Below are 24,050 nucleotides of genomic sequence, written 5' to 3' on the forward strand. Positions count from 1 at the left end.
ATTTTAAAACTTGACAAATTGATAAGCTAATTTAAAGCATTCCTCGCAACAATCAAGAAATTCAACTTGGATCTCTGCTTGATCATTCAAACTATTACATTAAATGTCATGTATCGGAAAAGAATAAGAAAAGAACAACAACGTATTTTTCTAGTAAGATGAATTCATACAAACCCAACTATATCCATGGCACAACAAACAATGTCATAGCCTTAAAAGTTAAATGCCAAAAAAGGCACACATATCTTAGTTATGGTGATGAATAACGCTCGACACAGTTGATGAACTTTCACCACATTTGCCTGAGAAAGAAAATTATCAATGATATAAGTAGGAACTTGCTTATAATAACTGGTGCAAAATATTAGATATATTTTTCCAGAACTAATAAGGTACATAAAACCATAAAATGGAGTTTAAACAAAGCCACACATTAGTATTCCCAATTAATTACAAAAGTAAAAGGCATAGACAGGAAAGTGAAATACGAAATATTTGAATAATGACAATTCTCAAACTCATTTGATCAGCCAGCAATGAACACAAAGTGCAGTAATTCAGGTTAACCTATAACAGAGAAATATCACAACAAATCATATGAAGTAGTTTTAGTATTATTTCCAAATTACTTTTTATGGGCAGACAATTTGAAGCAAATTAAGATTCATCTCAACAACATGGGTCACGAGTCCAGGCAAACGAGACTAAAAACCAATGTTATTTTCCAAACTAGTGATCACTGACAACCAAACTTTATTTCGTTCACCAGACTAACAATGCGGCTGCTTCAGTTATATTTTCTTCAACCATACATATTTCTAAGCTCACCTGTGGTACACCTTCTTCGCTTTAATTTCTATTTCTTTCTTCAACCACTTACTCAAAACAATCAAAAGGTTCTCACTTTGCCACTAGAATTCCAAAAACAATCAAAAGTTTCTCCACCCCAGGGATAGTGATAAAGAAAGTTAAGCCCCTTGCTGATGCTTTCATTTAAGTCAGGAAAATTGCTGATGCAGCTTTGATTGCTAATGAAATTCTTGATTGGAAACTAAAAAGTGGGAAGCATGTATTAATCACAAAATGGATATAGAGAAAGCTTTTGATCAACTAAACTGATCATATCTTTTCTCTATGCTAAGGAAAATCAGGTTTAGTGATAGGTGTGTTAGATGGATCAAGTTCAGCATCTCCACAGTCAAGCTCTCAGTGTACAATTTTAAGGGTCTTAGACAGGGGGACCCTTCTCACCCTTCCTCCTCATCTTGGCTATGAACGGACATAAAAAATGTAGGATAAATTTGTCAAATGAGTCAGTTAAAAGGTTTGAGGTTGGGCTCTGGGAACTCAATCACTGCCTCTCCCTTACTCTAGGCTGATGTACTTTGATATTTTGTCAAGCAGACTTAACCCAAGTTATAAAACTTGATCTCACACTCTTAATATTTGAAGCATCATCAGATCTTCACATTAACATTTTGAGCGAGTGATGTATCCACTTAGGGGTCGTTTGGTAGGGTGTATAAAAAAATGTTAAATAGAGTATATTAGTTACGCTTGCATTAATTATATATAGAATATTTTGGTGCGCATTGTTGGGTTTGGTGTATTAAAAAAAGCATGCATTACATAAAAATATTTATTTACAAAAGTATCCTCCACAATTATGGTGGAAAAGTTGTAAAAGGGATTTTGAGGGGTAATTGAGTCTTTAACCATGGTAATACATGTATTAAATCTCTTTGCATTACTAATACCTAGAAATTCATGGTATTAGTAATACACTCCTCAATACACAATAGAGTTTATAACTAATGCAAGTATTAGTTATACATAGGGATGGCAAATGGTTGGATTGGATTGAATTTGGATGGATTGAATATAAATTGAACCAAAATGGATTGAATTACAATCCACCCATATAAAATATGGGTAAGTATGGATTTAATCAAATATGGTTTGGGTAAAAACCATCTAACCCACTTTAATCTGCTAAAGTCAAAAAAAACATTAAATCAAAGCAAAATTGCTATTGTTCTAACCCCTACAACCCCCAACCCACCCCTAAATTATTATTTTTTAAAATAATTAATTTTTCATACAAAAATAAAATTTAATTTTTCTTCTACCCCGTAACTCCCACTCCCACCCCTCACCCACCCACCCACCAACCAAATTTTTCACCCACCCCCTATCTCCATCACCCTAATCTCTTTTTTTAAAAAAAAAATCAAAAAACTTTTGCCCACCCCAACCCCCCCTCCCGCCCACCCCCCACTCGGACCCCCTACCACCCCCACCATAATTGTTTTAAAAAATTAAAATAATTTCAAAAAAAAAATAAATTCGACAATCTCTCCAAGCTACCTCCCTACCAGACCCCCTACCCCCACCCAGAAATTTTAAAAGAAAATTATTTTTTTAAAAAAAAAAGATTAAACAAAAATTAAAACTTTTGCCCCACCCTACCCCCACCCACCCCAATTTTCTTTAAAAAATAAAAATAAAAAATATTTTTAGTATAATTCGAAATTTTTATTATAAGTGGTGATCTAAGGCTCTATATAGATACCCATGTTTTACCAACTTTGCCCATATTTGTATGAGCTTTTGAAATGGTCAATTCATATTTACCATTTAAAAAACACGAGTGATCCATTTAATAAATATGGGCTAAATGAATTTATTTTACTTTAACGGGCTGAAATTGTCACCCTTAGTTATACACAACATGAAAAAGTGTACCAAATAAGGTACTACTAATAGACAAAGCTAATGCATGCATTCTTTTTGCTAATCCACGCTACCAAACGACCCCTTAATTCAGTGCCAAACTTGTTTGACCTAGTAGATCTTTTGTATTTCAATACTGCTATTTTCCCAACTACCTACTTGGGGCTTCCATTGGGTGCTAAGTTCAGAGCTATTGGAATTTGGATAGAGTATGAAAATTTTCAGTAAAGGCTTGCACCGTGACAAATGCAGTATCTCTGTGGAAGGTAGACTTACACCAGTCAATAGTGTTCTATGGAAAGATCACCACTTACTACATGTCTCTATTCCTATACCAGGTAAGGTTCTCAAGCAATTGGACAAGATTAGGAGGAATTTTCTCTGGGTAGGACCGGTAGGTAATAGTAGTTCTCCTAAAGTCCACTTGGTGAAATGGACCAAAGTCACTCAACCAATATCTCGAGAGGGTTGGGGAATAAGAGACCTTGACATACATGACAAGAACATGGCTATGGAGGTATAGCCAGGATGTCTCTGGCAGGAAGTGGCTAAAGCAAAGCATGGAACCTATAATCACTGGTATACCAAGGGGTATGTCTACGGAAAACTATTAGCAAACTATGGAAGGAATTCTCACAGAATAATCATACAGTGGTAATTGGTTTGGAGGACAAAGTTACCAATGAAGATAGCTTGCTACAACTGGCTAGGACTAATATGGAGCATGCTAGACACAAGACAACCTCGTCATAAGAAATTTTCAAATTACAAATAGATGCGACATGCCCAAAAATCAGTAGAGTCAATCACTTGCTGCTCCACTATACAGTTGCAAATGACATTTGGAATATGTTTTATTCTACTTTTGGACTTAAATGGGTTATGCCACAAAATCTGAAGGAATCAGTTGAATCTTGGAGCTCATGGAAAGTTGATAAAGCCATTAGGAAGACTATGATACCAGCCAACATTTTTTAGATAGCATAAACAGAAAGGAATCACAGATGTTTTAATGGTGTAGCAACTCTAAATCACTCTCTCAAGGCTAAATGTGTCCTACTTCTCTTTAGTTAAAGTAAACTTTCCCCAGTGAATATTCTTGAATAGTTTCTAGACTTTGTTAGCTTCCTGCACATAGATTAGTTTCTTTTGATATTTGGAGCTAACAGTTTCATTATATTAGCATAATCTCATTTTTTGTCCAGACACTGTCCCTTCTTGTTTGCTTTTGATAGTTCTCTGTCGTAGCATTTACAAATGTACTGGATCTAACAATACTTCCTTTGTGACCATTGCATCTTCTTGATGTCGGCAATGCAACGACTTACTTCATCAAAAATGAAAGTTAGGGGCCTAACTTCGTTGGGTTTGGTATATTAAAAATAACCTGCATCTATTAACAAGATAGTACAAATAAAAGTTATCACAAAATAACTTGAATCTACCTTAAAACATATCAGCTAAATCAGGAAACAAGAGATATATCAGAACTTGGATGTAGCTTTATAAACAATGGTGGCCAATGGAGAATTGGCATAAATTTGAAGAACAACAGGTTGCCAAATGTAGTGTTCATGACATTGGTTCTCCTCCTAGTTTATTGACCACTAGGACACACCCTTGGGTGCATTCAATGCTTCTTTAAAGGTTTTACTTTTCTTTTCTGCGGTCAGGGATGGTGCTACTGGTAGTCGCAACTTTTGTGAGAGCAACTATACACCTGCTCTGAACCAAAATCACTACAAGAACCTAGCTATTATCTCGTAAGATTCATAGATTGGTGATCAGAACAGAAAAAAAACATCTTTTTACGATCCGATGAATTCTCCAAGGTGCCAAATAGAAAGTTCATGACCAAATAGTTATACAGCATTACGAAATATGGATTGATAGATTGACCAATGACATGGTTTTTTTTTTGACCTGGTCGTCAATCTCTCAATATGAGACAGATTTGTCAGACACCCTGGTATTAAGACAAGTGACAATTACAGCCAATTCCTACAGTTAAACCAGTTTATAAAAAAAAATTCTCGCCCATAATTAATACTCATATTCATAAAACTATATCCAAATCCTTCCACTACATTCATTGAGATTCGACGGTATAGACTACAAAATCACCTACCTAAAAACCACTATGCAAGTTCAGTGCTCGGGCAATAACTAAATATCATTATGCAAGTTTCACTATAATTTATTTTTCAAAATGAAGATTTAAACTGCAAAAACACAATCAGTTTGCTTTAATGATTTACTAATCCCATTTGTCACTCCATTTCTACATCCAATCTCCATCAACACACTTTTGGAATTAAACACAGATGTTCCAGATTTTATAATATTTAATCATTTCTGTGGAAAAATTAAACTAATTGCAAGTAATTAAGACAAATGAAGCACATACCTATTGAAGAGTTCGGAAGCAAATCGAAACCCGTTGTAACACATAAACCATAGCAACACAAGCACCAAAATATCTATAAAAAAGGCGTTAAGAACTCCGGATCCAACCAAAATCTGACATCTATATTAGCAAAATGAATTGAAAATCAATAAAGTAAAAAAGCCTTTATCAGATCTAATAAGTTAGTAATTAACAAAAGAAAGGATACTGAAGAGACAACGTTCCCACCAGTCGAGCATGTACAAACCAAAAGTGACATTGTAGAGATAGATTTTCCGTTGAACCCAATTCATTTTTCTCCCTTCAAGCTTCCTGCGGAAAAAATTTAATATTATGAAGAGGAAATGTGATAGCTGTAATGATAAATTTGCTTGATCATGCCGCCTTTTAAACACGCTAACGGCTTATAGCCTCCGAATTAGAATTTTTTTTCCGTCAACTTTTCTTTGTCGTTTTCCGGTGATCAAATTATTACAAATGAACCCCTTAGGAGAAAAAAATTACATATGACCCTTCCTCAATCGTCTATTCATTAATCGTATCGAGTTTTAAAATATAAAGAAAATATTTGAATTTCGGAAATTTCAATTAAAAATATGTAAACTATACTCCTTCCAGTCCATTTTAGTAGTCAAATATACTAAAAATAATTGTCCTAAATTAGTTGTCAATTTAAACAATCAAAAAATAATTAGTCACTTTTTTCTAACTCTATCTTTAGTAATTAAGTCATTTTAAAATGTGAAAAAAGTTATTATTACAACTCTACTTTGTTACTATAGTTTTAAATTTTAAAGTTACAAGATTACTTTTTGTTAAACTTTTGATAATCCTGACCTATCATTCAATAAATAACACATCAATCAATGATATAATGTACAAAATGAAAAAAAACATGACTGATTTATGTCTTTGTTTTTTTTTTCTTAAGATGTGTATCATGCTCTAACAATTCAATTATCCGTCAACCATCCTGTTGATGCCATTTCAACTGCTAAATGCCTGAGATTAACATTCCAAGTTAAGAACAAAATTTGATCGAGGCAGGTATCATACTGCTGACACCAAATAAAAAGTTCTCATTGACCAGGTCGACATGCAGAAACAAAATAAGGCACAGCCACACTTTTCAAGGGTCCTCTTTTGGTACAGAAAAATCAAAAGCTTGGTAGAATAACTAAGAATTTTGGTAGAATGACGAGATCTTATATCGACAAAGTAAATGAAATCAAAACTAAAAATAAAACGAATTCAGTTATAGATCTCTGGAAAGGTAAAGATTGCTAAATAAAATAACAGCCAAAATCTCAGCCGTGTTAATTAAACAAATTAATACAGTTTAAAGCGAATATCAAAGCGGTCTTCCTATAAACATGACCAAACGGCTACTTGTTTGTACTTATCAGCCAATGTGAATACGCCTTAAACATATACGCAGTGATATCCGAATCCTCAAACCAGTGATATGAATTCATTATGCATGTACAACAAAAAAATAAAAAAATTATGGAATTGCATCGGCATAACGTTCAATTGTAAAAGCAAGTTGATTTGATGCGGAAACACATTAAATAAGCACGATCCAATAGCGATACCTGAGTGATCAGCGCTGAATGGATCAAGAGAAAGCAAAGTAACACACGGATCTGGTAGCGAATGAGCTAACAAATTATTCACAAATGAATTTCTTCAGAAACGACGGTTACCGGAATACGACGAACGGTGTGAAGGCAGAGGGCTGTGTCTGGAGGTGGACGGCGGATCAGATCGGGGAAAATTTAGAAAAAAGTCCTAATTGTAGAGTGGATTTATATGAAACCGGGGGCATAGAAGGGGAAGTGAAAATAAGATTCACCTCGTTTTTCGGGTAAAATTACCTAAAATGCCATGCTTGGACCCGATAAAGAAAGGCGGATTTTTCGTGGTTATGACCACGATGGAGTGCCACGTAAGATTATTCTTCCAATAAAGCCTTGCCATGTCACTTAGAGGCAATACTTTTGCCATGTCAGCAGCAAACCATGGGCTTGAATTTTTGGCAATTTAGAGGCATGGTTGGTTTTTATAAACATATTTATGTCACCATATTTGACAAAATATGTGAAAACAATTAGTCTTTTTTTACTTCCACCAACCAAATGCTCACAATTTTAACATTTTTCTTCTTTGTTCAAACAAATACAACACGATCTTGGTTAAGCTCCTCTCGAATGATACTAGGTATTTTAACCTAGACATTTTTTGAAAACCTTACTGTATTTGGAGCAATCCTCCTCTTTTGCTTTTATTTTGGAAGTTAAAATTTAAGAATAGCATGCCATTTTAGCTTCGCTTCTCTTGTATGAGGTAAGGTTTGGTCCCCCTCTATAACCTTTTCCATACGGAATAGAATGCCTCCAGAATAAAAAAAAGAAGAGTTAAAGACAAAAAGAAGAAAAGGCAGTGCCATTGAATAACATTTCCACCAAAGACTCTACCTCGTCTATCTTTCGATCATTTCACTACTCACAATTGCATTTGGTCGTGACAGCAAAATTTTAAATGGTTTTTGATCTCTATATAAATCATAATGGTACTTGCATTTTCATAATTTAATTTGCTTCTCAACCATCTTATTTCATGTTTCGTAATTTTCTGATAGAAAGGGCTGGAAAAGAAGATCGATGGTTGACGGAAATGGGGGAAGAAAAATGGTAAATAAGTGAAAGTCTTATCTGGAATGGAAAAGGAGAGTCGAGGAATAGGGATTATCTACATCTCTCTTTATAGTATAATCTAAAACTCTACCCGTATAATATTCAGTAAATTGATTGAAAACATTTGTTGTTTTTTTGGTTGGAAAACATTTGTTTTTTGTTTCCGTTTTGCCTCATAAAAAAACAGATAGTAGTAAATTGATCAAGATAAATATTGCCTCACAGTTTGATAAAATTGATCATATCCCTGATGAATGAACGACAAAGAAGGCCGATTTATTTAGTCATATAAATTTTTTTAAAAAATTAAGTAAAAAGAAAGAGAACAAAATTTCTCTCGCCTCCTGAAGTCTCTCTCTCCTAAGTTACATGTGAACAACACATAAAGCTAACTCAAACTTTCACCTCTCTATTTCTCTAGAGAGCAATTGTCTGATTGGTAGAGATTTTAGGCTGAAAAAGGCCCATCCAAACTAACAATTGCCACCAGTTTAACTCTGTTGAAGAGCATTCACCGTTTCCCAGCAGCTTTCCTAGCAGGGATATCCTCCTCATCGGACTCGACATCTCCATACTCCCACATAGCAAGTCCTTCCTGAAAATTTTACAGGTCCCTTGTTAGAACACCGCCGACAAAAAAAAACCTTGAAGGGACATAGGAAAGTGGAAGCACTAGGAATTTCAAACCCAACTCTGCCAGATAAAAGATTAGTCTAGCTAAATGGAATTTGAAAAGCCAAATGCAAGGGCACTGCTTCACCATGATACTGTGGAGGGTATTGAACAGGGACCTAATGGCTATTGAAAAACTCAGCAGAATCCAAAAGCAATAGAAATGAGTAAAATAATGTCGAATCATAATTAAAATAAAAGTGGCTATTAATTTCGAACCTTAAGCAAGGTAGCATTTATGCTGATATCACCAAAGTCGCCAAAAAGACGGTCCCTGTTCCTTGTCCTTTAACTTTTCCTCCTGAAGTGTCTTTTTCCTCGATAACAGCTCTAAATTCCTTTGGCCCACTTAGAAGAAGCTCACTTAGCCGGTATACTGCCTCCTGACCATAATCATCTTCTAGCCCAGGAACTTTTAAATGAGCAAGACTGCAGAGCTGAGCAAGACCAGGACTGGAGGACACATATGCATCTATAAGACGCAACTGACTGTACGAAACAACTTCTTGGTTTCCATAATCAACATAGAAAACTTCAAACTTGTCTTTGGAAGATTCCACAGCACCACGAGAGGCATTGACAATCTTAAACATATTTTCAAGTGAAAAATCAGAAAAAGAATATGATATGACAGCCAAAAATATAACATAAAAAAATCAGCTATATCCTTCAGAAGACATGAAACTTGAATAATCTACATTAATGACCCAACAAAGATATGCATTGGATTGGCTAAAGAAAAACGGCTTAGGGGACAACTAGATGGTGAACAAAGTTCAATTCATGAGACAAGAGCAGCAGCAAGACGAGGTAAGGTCTTTTTTATAGAGGGATTTATATGTGTAGTCCAAAGAAAAGACTCGATATGTGATGACCAAAAAAACAAAAAAGGAATGCAGTTAAAGCAAATAGTTTATTTGATTGATGGAAAAGCACACATTCCAACAGTAACTTTTTAAGTGAAAAGTACCAAATGCAGTTTTGAAGATTCAACGGTTTGACTTCATACAACTATCCAAACTTGGAATTTCCCTTCATACACAAAGGGTACTCAGTAATTCAAGTCATATCTTTAAATGTTTAATTCAAGTAAGAGAAATAAGATTGTTGGATCACATACCATTGCTCGGTTCCATGAATTATCAGCACTGAATTGAGCAAGAACAATATCACCCTTCTTTGGATTAAAGGCACCAATTACAGGAGCCTCCTGAAGATTTAGAGAAGCAAGTTGCTTCTGAATGGCGGCTACTTTCTGGTCAGAAACCAACTGAACGTAGAATTTACCCCCACCCAAAATTTCAGTGACTGTGACCTGATAACATGAACATGTAAAATTATAGAAGTCCAACAATCATAAGACGAAATAGTATTCACAATAAATCTAGATGGTAATATAATGACAAACAATAATTAACTGAGAAGCACTAGGTCTAATTACATTACCTTTACCTCTTCTTTTTGGTGTCTTTCAGCTGCTCCACCATTGGAAACTTCCTCTCCCTCGACATAATTCTCCCATATCTATATCGAGGCACTTGTTAATAATAGTAAAGAACAAATTCATGATTAATAAGTATAACACATCTTGCTCTTGCCTTCAATTTCTGTCTTTTGACAGCCTGTTCAGCTTGCATGAGGAGGTGAACTTCTGTGATTCTATCAGTTCCAAAAGAAGTTTGAAGCTTTGCTAAACCAGCTTCCAGTAGGGTCACTGCCATATTGGATCTCGATTCCCATAATGTTCCGATGAAAGTCCCTGTTCTGTCAACTGTTTCTACCTCGATCTATGTAGAAGCCAATAAGATTGAAATAAGAGAGAAATTCATGTGCATCACATTACAAATGTAAGAAAGAAAAAATATTACCTCAACATCCCTCTGCATTATCTTCCGCCTCATCAAGGCAATGGCTTCCTCAGAGTACGGTTTATCACGACCTGGGCATCTCACTCCAGAAATAGAGAAAGCAATGCTGCAAGTCTCCTTGGGAATGAACAGTTTGAATCTATGACCACTGAGGACATATTCTACTACAGCAGACATCCTCCTGTTACGCTGCAAGAAAGGCAAAAAGTCTCTAGCTTTCTTTGACGCTGCCTGAAAGTAAAACAGAAAAAATTAGTTATTCCTTAGCACCACATAAAAAGAGAAAGCCAGTGACAAGGATACTATCCGTCAGCAGGTCTGTTACATGCATCACCGGAGGTTCTTTGGGAGAATGAATGCCCTTTTTCCCAGAAGTAGCACGTGATTCTGCTGAGAGAAGCGCATCATAATAGTTTGAACGTTCTTCGAAATCACAATGTCTAACAACAGTTGCAAGTCCGCGGGCTACCAAAAGCTCAGCAACATTGACTCCAGCCAACTGACTGCCTGCAGCAGATGGAGCGGGTGAGGCATCATCCCCATCCTTGGATGTCAGGAATACAGTTCCAAAATCCATCACCCTTGAATCAGCGCCACTGGTGGGAGAAGCAGGTCCATCTGCCATGCTGACTTTCCGAGACTACTCCATTGAAACATTCACCTGAAAGGATATAAGGTCAGTAATCATCTCCTTCTGATTCTGTAACTCTAAAATCAGGAGAGGAGATAACAGAAAAGACAGCAATACCTGTTTTCCGATAAGGCGATTTCTCAAAAATTCCTTTGCTTCCCGAGCATAGGGAGCAGGCTTCTCATCTCTACGAGGATTTCCCATTTTAGGAGACCTAATGCTTGACAAGTTAACTCTTCTTTCTGCTGATGGATCCCCAAATGACAGAGAATCATCAGCTATAACAAGGCAATCTCCGCTGACAACCTCAACCACCTACAAAAAGCCAAGCACAAAGCATTTGAAGAGAGACAGAGAGAGGGGGGATTAGGAAGAACTAAAACGACCCTTTGACTCATAGCTACCTTTCCTGTGAAATTTTGGTCATGAATAACCTTGGAATTTATTGCTGGAGCTACATAGTTCGTCCAGATTCTTAAGCGAGTCTTTTTGGCCTCAAGCTCGGCACTTTTCAGCTTCTTCTTGGCTTCAACTTCCAGCATGTTTGCACTCCAATTAAAATATTTAGCATAACCCTATGTCAAAGGAAAGGGGGGAGGGTATAAACTTTAGATTAGATTGACCTTAAACGTTCTGAAACCAAAAAAAAAAGTTATACATTTCCTTTCAAGAATTAGGAGTAACTAGACGATCACCGTCAAGTTAACTAATATAAAAATTAGTGACGAGCGAAATGAACATTCTTTATACTACAGCTTCAATTCCATAAAACAAAAGCTAATTTCTTTTGGGAAAATCACAAACACTTTTCTAATTATGAAAGTTACGGCAAGAGAAAACTAATAAATTTAGGTGATGAAGGATCCCTTGTTAATCCACATAAAGAAACCAAGAGATGGTACAAAATGGGAGAGATATTACTCACTGAATGTAATGGCAATAAAGACTCTGAGCACACACTGAATGTAAAGGTAATAAATACTATGATAGGAAACCGGTGAATACTGCACACAGATGCACAGTATCAATGACTGCATTGTACGATTAATCACCAGCAAAATGAGAGGACTAATGGTGTTACTGAACAAGATATAAGCCGTTTGTTGAGCATATCAAAGCATAAAAGCAGAGCCTTCCAAATTAGAGAAAATCTATCAGTAAATAAATAATCTTTACAAGAGAGAACCAACAAGAAAGGTCCATCTATGGTTAAGATAGTTTCCAATTTCTTGAAGAAACCTATAATAAAAAGACACAAAATTTACTGGTGTATCAATTACAGTGACCTCATAACAACTTCAGCTTCTTATTAGACACATGTTCTAAAGTATCAGCAGTAGTATGTCTATCACGTACATTTTCAATAAGCTCCAATCCCAGGTCCTTTGCCGATTCTCCATCAGGGTAGTACACTGAGCCAATTAGATTGCTGTACTTGTCAACACCCTCAAGGACAATTCGAACATGTATGGTAAACTACATTAGAAAAAGGGTAAACAGGAAACACAAATCATTAAGAGCTAACAAATAGAATCTCACATCTCTATTTAAGACACGAGTTTCGGTAAAATGCTTTGCTTCTCTGCAATAAGGATCAGGAGCAACTTCTGTTGTTATGGATGCTGCTGAGGATGCCAACCTCTGCGCTGATGTCGGAGCTGCACGATGTTCAGTAGTTGATTCTCCGTTTAGTTCATCAGAGGTAACACTAGTATTAACAATAGTTTCTGGTGTTGCTCTTCTTCCTATAGTTGGTGCCTGTTTATTGAAACAAAAGGGTAAACGAACTGGAAAAGTAACAAGATCTGGTCATAAAGAAAATTTAACTTGTATTGCATTGACCTGTATTCCAGCAACGAACACTTGGATGAACTGAAAGTCTGGAAGCATGTACACTCGCAGCGTACTTCCATCACGAACCTGCTCAATAAATGCTTCTATAAGCTTACCTTTACTTCGCTCCAATAGGCCCATTGCATCAAAGTTGCTAGCATCACCAATCGCAGATGGAGGTAGATCTCTAATAGATGACTCAGAAGCACCAGGTGCCTAAAAACAGCAGTATGCCAGAAATTACTATGCACGCAAAAAAAGGAAGAAAAAAACAAGCTTGATCGCAAATGTATGGAACACTGAACTAAATGGAAAAAGATACAACACAAAAGATCCACCACCAAACACAAACCACAGTGACAGGAGCTACTCATAAAAGATGAAGTTGAAAGAATAACAAGTAAAAGAATTATTTTAATAACATAGGAGTTTTATTAGTAAAACCAAGAAGGTACTGAAAAATAATTCCTAAACAGACAGCCCTTACAAGATTCCTAGTTACATATTTCCTAGCGAACCCCAAATTCCTACGGAATAGGGGACTCGCTCGCTTCGGAATCCCTTTCAGATAGGCCGCTGAAGCAGAAACAATAGGATCCTAAGAAGAAAAAGGCTATATGCTGCACTGATCCTTGCTCTCTTATATACTCCTTTTACACCAAAAAAAGAAGAAAAACAAGTAAGAGAAATATAACAGGATAATCTAGATACCACCCACTGTCTCAGCACTTGAAGTGCTAGCCATCAAAGCTTAACTCATTCTAGATAAATCCTCGTAGCATAAGGTGATTTGCAGGCAGATGCAGACCACAAAATGGGACAACAAATATGCTCCATAACATCTAAAAAAATGTAAGGATAGACAGAATTGAACACCAAAATGGAACAAAACTATAAGAATACATAGGCACCAAAAAAGGAGAGGTAAACGACTTCTTAATGTTCCAGTCAGCAGAAAATATCATCTTCCCTGGCTCAAAACCCATCCCCCCATTCAAAAGACTATAAAGCTTGGAAATATATTGCTTTGAAGTTACAAGTATCACAAGTATCTGATCTTGATAAAGTAAAAAGATGAAGTATACAATATTTGTCCAATAACAAAAATACATCAAAGACAAAGAGAAACGCACCCTACACCAACGACCTAGGCCTTGTTGTTTGGCTTGTTCTTCAGCATCTTGCAGTGGTTTCAAATAGGGATTAGCATCTTTCTGTTAACCCTACTCCCTGACCTGGTTCCACCAAAATTAATCATTTCATGAAACTATATATAGTGGGAAACAACTCAGCTGAGAAACAGAGAAATTAACACCAATCCAACCTTGGCCCATCCTGCAGCAACAACTAGCATGGAAACGTTCTTGTCACCAAGGAAAACAGTTCCATATTCTCGCCCTATGGAAGGTATAGTATATTCCACCTTGAAAGTGACCTCCTAGAAAATAAAAAGGATGCATTAAATCTTATACTACTAATAAGCAAAGATATATAAATATATATACAAGTTAGTATGATCAATGCAAGGACACCTTTCCAATGCAAAGTTTCCTCAAGAAGTCTCTGCTTTGCCATGCAAATGGCTCATCCACTCCTACACGACGTGCCTACAAGTGGAAAGCCAGAATGAGTAGTGAAAAAAGAGATACAAATATAGGAGCGATTTGAAGGTATGGATCATAAAAAGGTAAGGTTTATTAGTGCATGACATACCAATCGTGGAGCCATTAGAGATCCCATGGTAATAGATTTTTCAGGGGGGATTTCAGCCTTGGAATTACCCATTATCACCAAACTGTCACCAGAGGGAACAGCTTTCACTCTTCCCTTCAACCATCCTGTTGATGCCATTTCAACTGCTAAATGCCTGAGATTAACATTCCAAGTTAGGAACAAAACCAATGAAGATAGATTGCTACAACTGGCTAGGACTAATATGGAGCACGCTAGACTCAGGACAACCTCGTCATAAGAAATTTTCAAATTACAAATAGATGCGACATGCCCAAAAATCAGTAGAGTCAATCACTCGCTGCTCCACTGTACAGTTGCAAATGACATTTGGAATATGTTTTATTCTACTTTTGGACTTAAATGGGTTATGCCACAAAATCTGAAGGAAGCAGTTGAATCTTGGAGCTCATGGAAAGTTGATAAAGCCACCAGGAAGACTATGATACCAACCAACATTTTTTGGATAGCATAGACAGAAAGGAATCACAGATGTTTTAATGGTGTAGCAACTCTAAATCACTCTCTCAAGGCTAAATGTGTCCTACTTCTCTTTAGTTAAAGTAAACTTTCCCCTGTGAATATTCCTGAATAGTTTCTGGACTTTGTTAGCTTCCTGCACATAGATTAGTTTCTTTTGATATTTGGAGCTAACAGTTTCATTATATTAGCATAATCTCATTTTTTGTCCAAACGCTGTCCCTTCTTGTTTGCTTTTGTTAGTTCTCTGTCCTAGCATTGACAAATGTACTGGATCTAACAATACTTCCTTTGTAACCATTGCATCTTCTTGATGCCAGCAATGCAATGACTTTTTCATCAAAAAAGAAAGTTAGGGGCCTAACTTTGTTGGGTTTAGTGTATTAAAAATAACCTGCATCTATTAACAATCTAGCACAAATAAAAGCTATCACAAAATAACATGAATCTACCTTAAAACATATCAACTAAATCAGGAAACAAGAGAAATATCAGAACTTGGGTATAGCTTTATAGACAATGGTGGCCAATGGAGAATTGGCATAACTTTGAAGAACAACAGGTTGCCAAATGTAGTGTTCATGACATTGGTTCATTTAGATGTCATGACTTTGCAACTCTGACTTGACTATTTTTCCCAGCAAATTCATTTTGACTAATCTATGTATATTCAGTTGCATTTCACTTGAGATTTGAACCTGAGACCTTATGATTCTCCTCCCACTTTATTGATCACTAGGCCACATCCTTGGGTGCGTTCAATGCTTCTTTAAAGGTTTTACTTTTCTTTTCTGCTGTTGGGGATGGTAAGCTACTGGTAGTCGTAACTTTTGTGAGAGCAATTATTTACCTATTGAAGAGTTCGGAAGCAAATCGAAACCCGTTGTAACACATAAACCATAGCAACGCAAGCACCAAAATATCTATAAAAAAGGCGTTAAGAACTCCATATCCAACCAAAATCTGACATCTATATTAGCAAAATGAATTGAAAATCAGTAAACTAAAAAAGCCTTTATCAGATCTAATAAATTAGTAATTAACAAAAAAAAGATACTGAAGAGACAACGTTTCCACCAATTGAGCATGTACAAACCAAAAGTGACATTATAGAGATAGATTTTCCGTTGAAGCCAATTCATTTTTCTCCTTTCAAGCTTCATGCAGGAAAAATTTAATATTATGAAGAGGAAATGTGATAGCTGTAATGATAAATTTGCTTGATCCTGCCGCCTTTTAAACACGCTAACGACTTTTTGCCTCCGAATTAGATTTTTTTTTCCGTCAACTTTTCTTTGTCGTTTTCCGGAGATCAAATTATTACAAATGAACCCCTTAGGAAAAGAAAAATTACATATGACCCCTCCACAATCGTCTATTCATTAATCGTATCGAGTTTTAAAATATAAGGAAAATATTTGAATTTCAGAAATTTTAATTAAAAATATGTAAAATACACTCCTTCCAGTCCATTTTAGTTGTCAAATATACTAAAAATAATTGTCCTAAATTAGTTGTCAATTTAAACAATCAAAAAATAATTAGTCAATTTTTTCTAACTCTATCCTTAGTAATTAAGTCATTTTAAAATGTGGAAAAAGTTATTAATATAACTCTACTTTGTTACTACAGTTTTAAAAAAAGGTCATTTTAAAGTTACAAGATTACTTTTTGTTAAACTTATGATAATCCTTGCCTATCATTCAATAAATAACACATCAATCAATGATATAATGTACAAAATGAAAAAACATGACTAATTTATGTCTTTGTTTTTTTTTCTTAAGATGTGTGTCATGCTCTAACAATTCAATTATTTTGGAATGGAGGGAGTATAAATTTAATAATCCATTAATAGAGACTAATTCTCATAATGGTTGAAGAATATTTATAGTAGGGCTATACAACCTCCGTCTCATATTATATGGCATCTTACTAAAAATGTTTGTCTCATATTACTTGATCACTTACTAAATCAAGATAGAATTAATTAAAAAATTTCTATTTTACCCCTACAATTAATATGACCTTTTGAATGTAAACAATTCTCAGTACTAGCTATTTTTATACTCTATGTATAGTGCATTGATATACATAAAGGGCAAAATGATAAAATTTTCCAATGTATTAATGATTTTTTAATTACCGTGTAAAGTTGAAAGTGTCCATCTTATATGGGACGGAGATAATATTAGTCAAATAACGCTCTTAATTAATATTTTTTAAGAATTGTGCAAAATCTTATCATGACAACTAAAATAGAACGGAAGAAATACGTCATATGAAAATTGAAATTAAAAGGTTATCGAAAAGAAAAGACATTAAAGAAAAAAGTAAAACAAACAAACAAAAAGACATTAATAAAAAGAGTAAAACAAACAAACTGAAACAAAAAAAATAACTAATTAATGAATACACAAATTAGCACTACCTCCTACCTAACATATTCTTTTTTAATAAGAAAGAACGGATGGATAAAATATTTACACAAGATCATTTAAAATATTAAGAAAACGTCAGTTGAAGATGAATAAGCAAATATATACTAGTTAATTAGTTAATATAACTACAATTTAGTAAATTTACAATTCGCCACTAACATTTAGGATTAATTACGATTCTAGATTGTATAATTTGCATGTTTGTATAATTCAAAATTTATATAAAAATGGCAGCCCGGTGCACTAAAACTCCTGTTATGCGCAGGTTCCGGGGAAGAGTCCGACCACAAGGGTGTATTGTACGTAGTCTTACCTTGCATTTCTGGTAGAGACTGTTTCCAAGGCTTGAACCCGTGACCTCCTAGTCACATGGCAACAACTTTACCAGGTACTCCAAGGATCCCCTTCTCAAAATTTATATAATATAATTTATATGATGTAATTTTGTATAATATAATTTGTATAAATATTTAAAGTTCAGGTGTTTGTGTTTGTATAAATACATTATTTTGAGTTTATATAAAAAAAAAGCTCAATTATTCGCAAATTATACAAAAATGACATTTTAAATTAAATCTACAGCCTCCAATCCGTAAAAATGCAAACTATAGCCAAAGGAGCCCAATTAAGTTTTTATAGTGATTATTTGCCAAATTTCCCCCAAAAAATTCCTATAGCTTTTTTTTGGTAGTAACTAGTAACAAATCCAATTCTTTGATTTGATAAAGTATTTTATGAAAGAATTTCTAATTTTTGAAATATATTTTTTAAAACAAAACTCCTATATATACAAATACTTTTTGCAACAAATTTTAAAATATTTGTCTCAAATTTATCCTTATCTATACTTTATCAAATGATTTCTACAATCCTTATCTATACTTTATCAAATGATTTCTACATATAGTCCACTTCTTCAGACACAATAAATTTGATCATCTTTTTTACTAAATCTCTGAAGAATTAATGTTGTCAATAAGAGAAACTATAGTAACTAACAACAAATCCACAAAAGATCTATCCTTATAATAGTAGGAATGTCAATCTTTTTCCCTTTTTTGCTTATAGGATGACATGCGTAGAGAGTGAAACAAACACATATAAGAGAACATTATTTAGGAGCAAAAAAGAACAAGATTTAAAGATGCAAAAAGTATTCCTAAATCTAGTTGGAAGAAAAAAATAAGATGAATGGTGACAAGAGTTGATATTGATAAGATGTGTAGTGTTTCACATCAAATATAGGACATTGAAAGAGTTAACATAAATCTGATTGGGCTTCTCCTCCCATTGTGGCAAAAACATATCTTTCCTAGCTTGAACTATGTAAATATAAATCCCTTATGGTTAAAAATGTGTCACGCCCTGAGAGGGTACCCTAGACGTGACCGGCACTCGAAGACCATTGCTGGTCCCCAAGCGAACCACTTGGTCCAATCACACATCCATTCACTCTCAACCAATCAGCAGAAAGTTTAAAATAACGAAATAATTTGGTGGGCAATCCAAATCAACTATCTAACTCAAGAAAGAAATGCCATGGGCCAACAGATCAAACTCCAATCTTTGTCATTAAAATAGTTTGACAAGAATAATTCAAGGAAAGAAAATACTCAATCGACCCATCACTATCTAGTCTATGAAGCCTCTATCACTATTATCTAATTGGTGTCAATGACATGTTCATGGCTACCTCAAATCAAAATGAAAAAGGCTAACTCGACGCAAGAATAACATAAGCGGTATCCTCCGAATGTAGGGGAGGACTCCCCAATACGCTGAGTGTGTATAGATCCTCAATGGTGCTCCTATTGACGATCTCTTAAACATGTCTCTACATCATGAAATGATGCAGGTCCAAATGGACGTCAGTATATGGAATATACGAGTATGTAATATGACAGAACAAAATATACCTCAAGGTAGAATAATATCGGTTCAAATATCTCGAGTCATACGATAAGAGAGACTCAATCAAAGTGTCATAAGTCTAAAGTAGGAATATATTTTTAGACAACGCCCAATCATATACCATACAATCTGATCCAATCATGTACAATACCGTTCAATCAAATCATTTACAATTCAATCCCATCCAATCATGTACAATACCGTTCAATCAAATCATTTACAATTCAATCCCATCCAATCATGTACAATACCGTTCAATTAAATTATTTACAATTCGATCCCATCCAATCATGTACATTCCGATTCAATCCAATCCAATCATATGCAATCAACTTCACCATAAAGTCAAAGGACTCAATTCAATAGATATGCAAATTAAATTATGCAATGTTTTACAATTCAACCCAATCATCTACAATCACAATCAAACCAATCATATCAAGCACAATCCATTCAATTGGGAGTTTCTCTAACCGACAACAATCCCACCACCTATAAGTAGGTGATGCACAATAAGCCACATCGTTGCCACGTCCGTCCATACCTTGCCAGGGCATGAACGAATCAACCAATCATGAATTCTATCGATCAGTCAAGTCCTATCATTTCAGGACAATAAAATGGGAAACATCCGACTTTAACAGTTCGATCACATGGGAAACATCCGACTTTAATGGTCCAATCCCTTCCTACATTGACGGTGTAGTTTATAGGATTCGAGTATGGACTATACTCTTACCCAATTCGATGCTCGATACTCCTCCCAAGATTCAATATGCACATATCTATCAAGTGAGTAAAATATTCAAAATACTCATTTAGTCTCTTAGGACTTAGTTTCAAATCAACTCATTTAGTCTCATTTGACTCTTTTCAAAACTCAATCAGTCTGGTCTCATTGGACCTTTTTTCACAATCAACTCATTTCAATCATCAAATTCTTCTTTCTGAATTTGATACCATCTCAACTCAATGAATGCAGAAAATATTAAATGCATTTTTATGTAAAAATACTCAACTCGTTTATACTTAAAATACTCATATTCAAAAATAATTAAAAGACTTCTCAAATTCAACTCGTGCTTAAACTCTTTTTAAATCAAAGATGAAGATAATAATTCTATAAACTCAAAATAGTGTATAAATAGTTTATGCAAAAATGTTCACAAATTATTTATTTAAAACTCCTCCTCAAACAATAATTTATACTCATATGACTCCAAGCAAATCAAATTATGCAAATCACATATCATGTAGTCACATTAGACTCCAATCCATTTCACCTCAAACATCATCATCAAAGATCATCATTCACATCATCATCAAACATCGTCATTCACATTATTATCAAACACCTTGCTCCAAAATTCTTATTTAATTCTATACTCCATTCATAGAAACAAAAATGACATTCTAGCTCTACCAAGGTTTCGTTTCTTTTTATGTCATTCACATTCATAACTATCACAATTCATTCTTTTCATTTCAATCAATACATATACACAAAAACCATCAATCTCAACCTCAAGACAATTATGACAAAAGAAATCTTATCTTGGGTTCATTTATTTGTAGTCAATAATGTGAAAAATAATTATTTAGTAATTCAAGTCATAAAAATCATCAATCAATTAATAGTAAAAAAAGAAAATCTTTCTATAATTTTGGGAAAAATTCAAGAAAACCTCCATGGGAGGTTCAAGCTTTTCACCATTTTCATCCAACACATCTATGGGGCATATGGAAGAACTCAATCCATATTTTAGGTTAGCCTTACATACCTTAGAGTAGATTTTGAAGAAACCTTGTTGTTGGATCTTCAATGGGAAGTTTGAATCCTTGAGCTTTTGAGGGCAAATCTTGTTGGAGATGTTTGGAAGAGAAGAGGGGATGAAGATTGGGGTTTTTGGGAGGTGAGAAGGCTGAAAAATAATCCTAAAACATTCCAAGTTAGGGTATATATATTTAGGGAAAATGTCCAAGTTGCCCCTCTTCAAAATCTGAAAAACTGGGCAAAAATCTTGCTGGTGCTATAGTGGCGCGCCGCGCCACTGCAGTGCCAAGACAAAATAGGCTTAAAATCCTGCACACTTAATAGTGGCACATCGTGCCAAGGTCCAAACTATTGAGGCTATTTTCTGGCGCTATAGTGGCGCCGAGCACCACTGGAGCGCCAAGCCTAAATTTTCTGCAGTTAGAGTCCAGGCCTGAAATTTCTGCAGTACTAGTCTGTAGTAAAATAGTCATAACGTTTGACTCTAAACTCCAAAAATTTCAATCTTGGTGGAGTTGGAAAGAAGACTCAAAGACCTTTAATTTGGTAGGTTGTGGGTCACCCAATTTATTATATATTAGGAGATATGCACATTTGAAATTGACCCATATACTAACTCCTCCAAAAACTTAATCGATTGGAATTCTTTGGACTCGACTTGGTGTTAGAGATCCCTTATGACCCATAAACACTTATAACACACTTTAAATACTTAGAAATTAATCCTAACTCATATATAAAATTACAAGTCATACGGTTCGAGTCTACACACATGTGAAGAAATGTTCGAGTCTTTGCGAAAAAAATTCTGGGGTGTCACAGAAGGGCAGCCCAATTGTAGGATTTAGAAAGGATTGGATCAGAATGGATTTCTTTTATAGAGTCTTACCTTGCATTTCTACAAGAAATTGTCTCCACGATTAAACCCATTTATGTCTAGGCCACACCGTGTCAACTCTTACTGCTGAGCCAAAGTTCCCCTTCTCATTTAAATGTACACAATATATGAAAGTATCTTCTAATACATGGTTGAGATTTCTTGCTAAATTATAAAATTGTATTTTTCCCTTTGGTAATGTTCATGATACTTACTATGAAAACCTTAAATAACAAATCTTCATTTTTTATTGTGTCTGCATCTTTCCTAACCAGATCAATACATCGATATCTCCAAGGTACTGCTTTTTATTCTATCACAAAATATATGTTCACGATATAATCTTCCCTACAGCTCCTAAGACTGAATTTTTCGTCTTTTAAGCACTCCCTTTGTTCCAATCCAAAATTAATAAGAAGATCAGTTAAGAAAATGGAAGAAAAAGGCAAATACCAAGAACCAAGGCCCACTAGAAAACAACCATGGAAACGGGAAAGCTCAAGGAACAAAAAAATGTCGAACATAAAGAAATCACAAGTAAGACGCTAATTAATCAATTAGCCGAAGTAAAGTTAGGGAATCACAATCAAATAAATGAAAAGAGCCATACAATTAATTTAGGAAAAATCATCTAAAGCACGAAAGATTTCAAAATTACATAGCAGAAGCAGAGTTAGGAAATCAAAAGCAACACAACAAAAAGACCCGTAAAATTTATTAGCTGACCTGAGATACGACGGAGGTGTAAAGTTGAGGAAAATGCTAAGTTGAGCACAGGAGAAGATGAGGACAGAGCAGGCGGAGGTGATCTAGAGGTGGCCTTTAGGATTGATGTAGAAAAGATGAAAGATCAGCTCTAAATTAAATGACAAAAATACCTTTTAACTTCAGTGATTTTTAAAATATCACTAAGCTACTCTTTTCTTATGCGCAAATATGAATTGGTTATGAGCTATTTATATATTGTAAGATTGTACAAGCACGACGTGTGTCATTGTAACATCCCCTAAAAACGTTGTATACGATATTTCAATTTTTGCCTAAACATGATACAGCTTCTGTATTTTGGTCATAACTTTTCATAGGAATATCCAAATTGAGTGATTCAAATTTCTGAGTAACCACAAGATCATTACCTACAACTTTTATGAAGACCATATTTTAAGATTCGGAGGTTAAGTAGGTCAAATAAATTAATCTTTGTAAGGTAGGATGCTGTGACGGAAATGAGTGTTTATAGAAGAAAAATCATATCTCACTGTAGGTTTATCCAAATTGGTTGATTCTTGAACGATATGAAACTAGACTTCCATATCTACAATTCTTATGAAGACACCAAATCCTAATAAGGAATTTATCTTATTCAAACGTAGCTCCCAAAACGAGTATTCTGTCAAAGATAACTCATTTCACCTACCATAGAAAGATCTAGATACATTTGACATCACTCATGACATAAATTGTCCTCCATTTAACATCATCCATGACATCAATATATTCCACTAAATTTTCAGATTTTTATTTATAATTATTTTATTTATTGTTAGGTCCTCTTTCCCACCTATAAATACCCACCTTATTTCCTCATTTTATTCATCAAGCTTTCTCAAGCAAATCTTCTCTCTATACACTTCTTTACACATTCTCAAATATAGTTTTAGTTCTTAGTAGTGAAGAAATACTATTCCGGTAATTCATATATTCCGGGTAGTACACAAAACGTTCCGGCAAGGAGAAAAGCTAGGACTCAAGAGTGGTCATTAAGTCTTCCGGTACCAACTAAAGCTTCGGTTTCCAGGTATGTAAGGCTTCAATGAGAGTATTCCTTCCACTCTCATGTCTAAATTATTTTGATTATATGATAAATTATATTTATTTTCTCTAAGCTCTACTCTAAGTTATGTGGGTATTTATCCATGGGTTCTTCCACCCATGTAGTCCAAAAACTCTTTCAATTAAGTCTCTAGATTTCAAGTAATATTTTCTTATGTTAATT

General features: G+C 34.8%; 1 protein-coding gene and 1 pseudogene across 2 annotated transcripts; both read right to left on the reverse strand.

Annotated features, from left to right (window-relative positions):
- Positions 1-60: 60 nt before the first annotated feature.
- On the reverse strand, positions 61-22,954 carry LOC129891381 (uncharacterized). Of its 2 annotated transcripts, none has more exons than XM_055966720.1 (4): positions 22,781-22,954; positions 5,349-5,452; positions 5,141-5,213; positions 61-302 (listed from the first exon to the last, which is right to left on the reverse strand). In XM_055966720.1, exons 2-4 carry the CDS (start codon positions 5,431-5,433, stop codon positions 290-292), a joined length of 171 nt encoding a protein of 56 aa, XP_055822695.1. In that variant the 5' UTR covers positions 5,434-5,452; positions 22,781-22,954; the 3' UTR covers positions 61-289. The 2 variants fall into 2 exon arrangements, with proteins under 2 accessions (XP_055822695.1, XP_055822694.1); XM_055966719.1 differs by lacking the exon at positions 22,781-22,954 and adding an exon at positions 6,736-6,937.
- On the reverse strand, positions 8,060-16,208 carry LOC129892968 (ribonuclease TUDOR 1-like; annotated as a pseudogene).
- Positions 22,955-24,050: the final 1,096 nt, after the last annotated feature.

This window comes from Solanum dulcamara, chromosome 6, assembly GCF_947179165.1.
Source record: "Solanum dulcamara chromosome 6, daSolDulc1.2, whole genome shotgun sequence".
In the NCBI taxonomy this organism is placed as follows: Eukaryota; Viridiplantae; Streptophyta; class Magnoliopsida; order Solanales; family Solanaceae; genus Solanum; species Solanum dulcamara.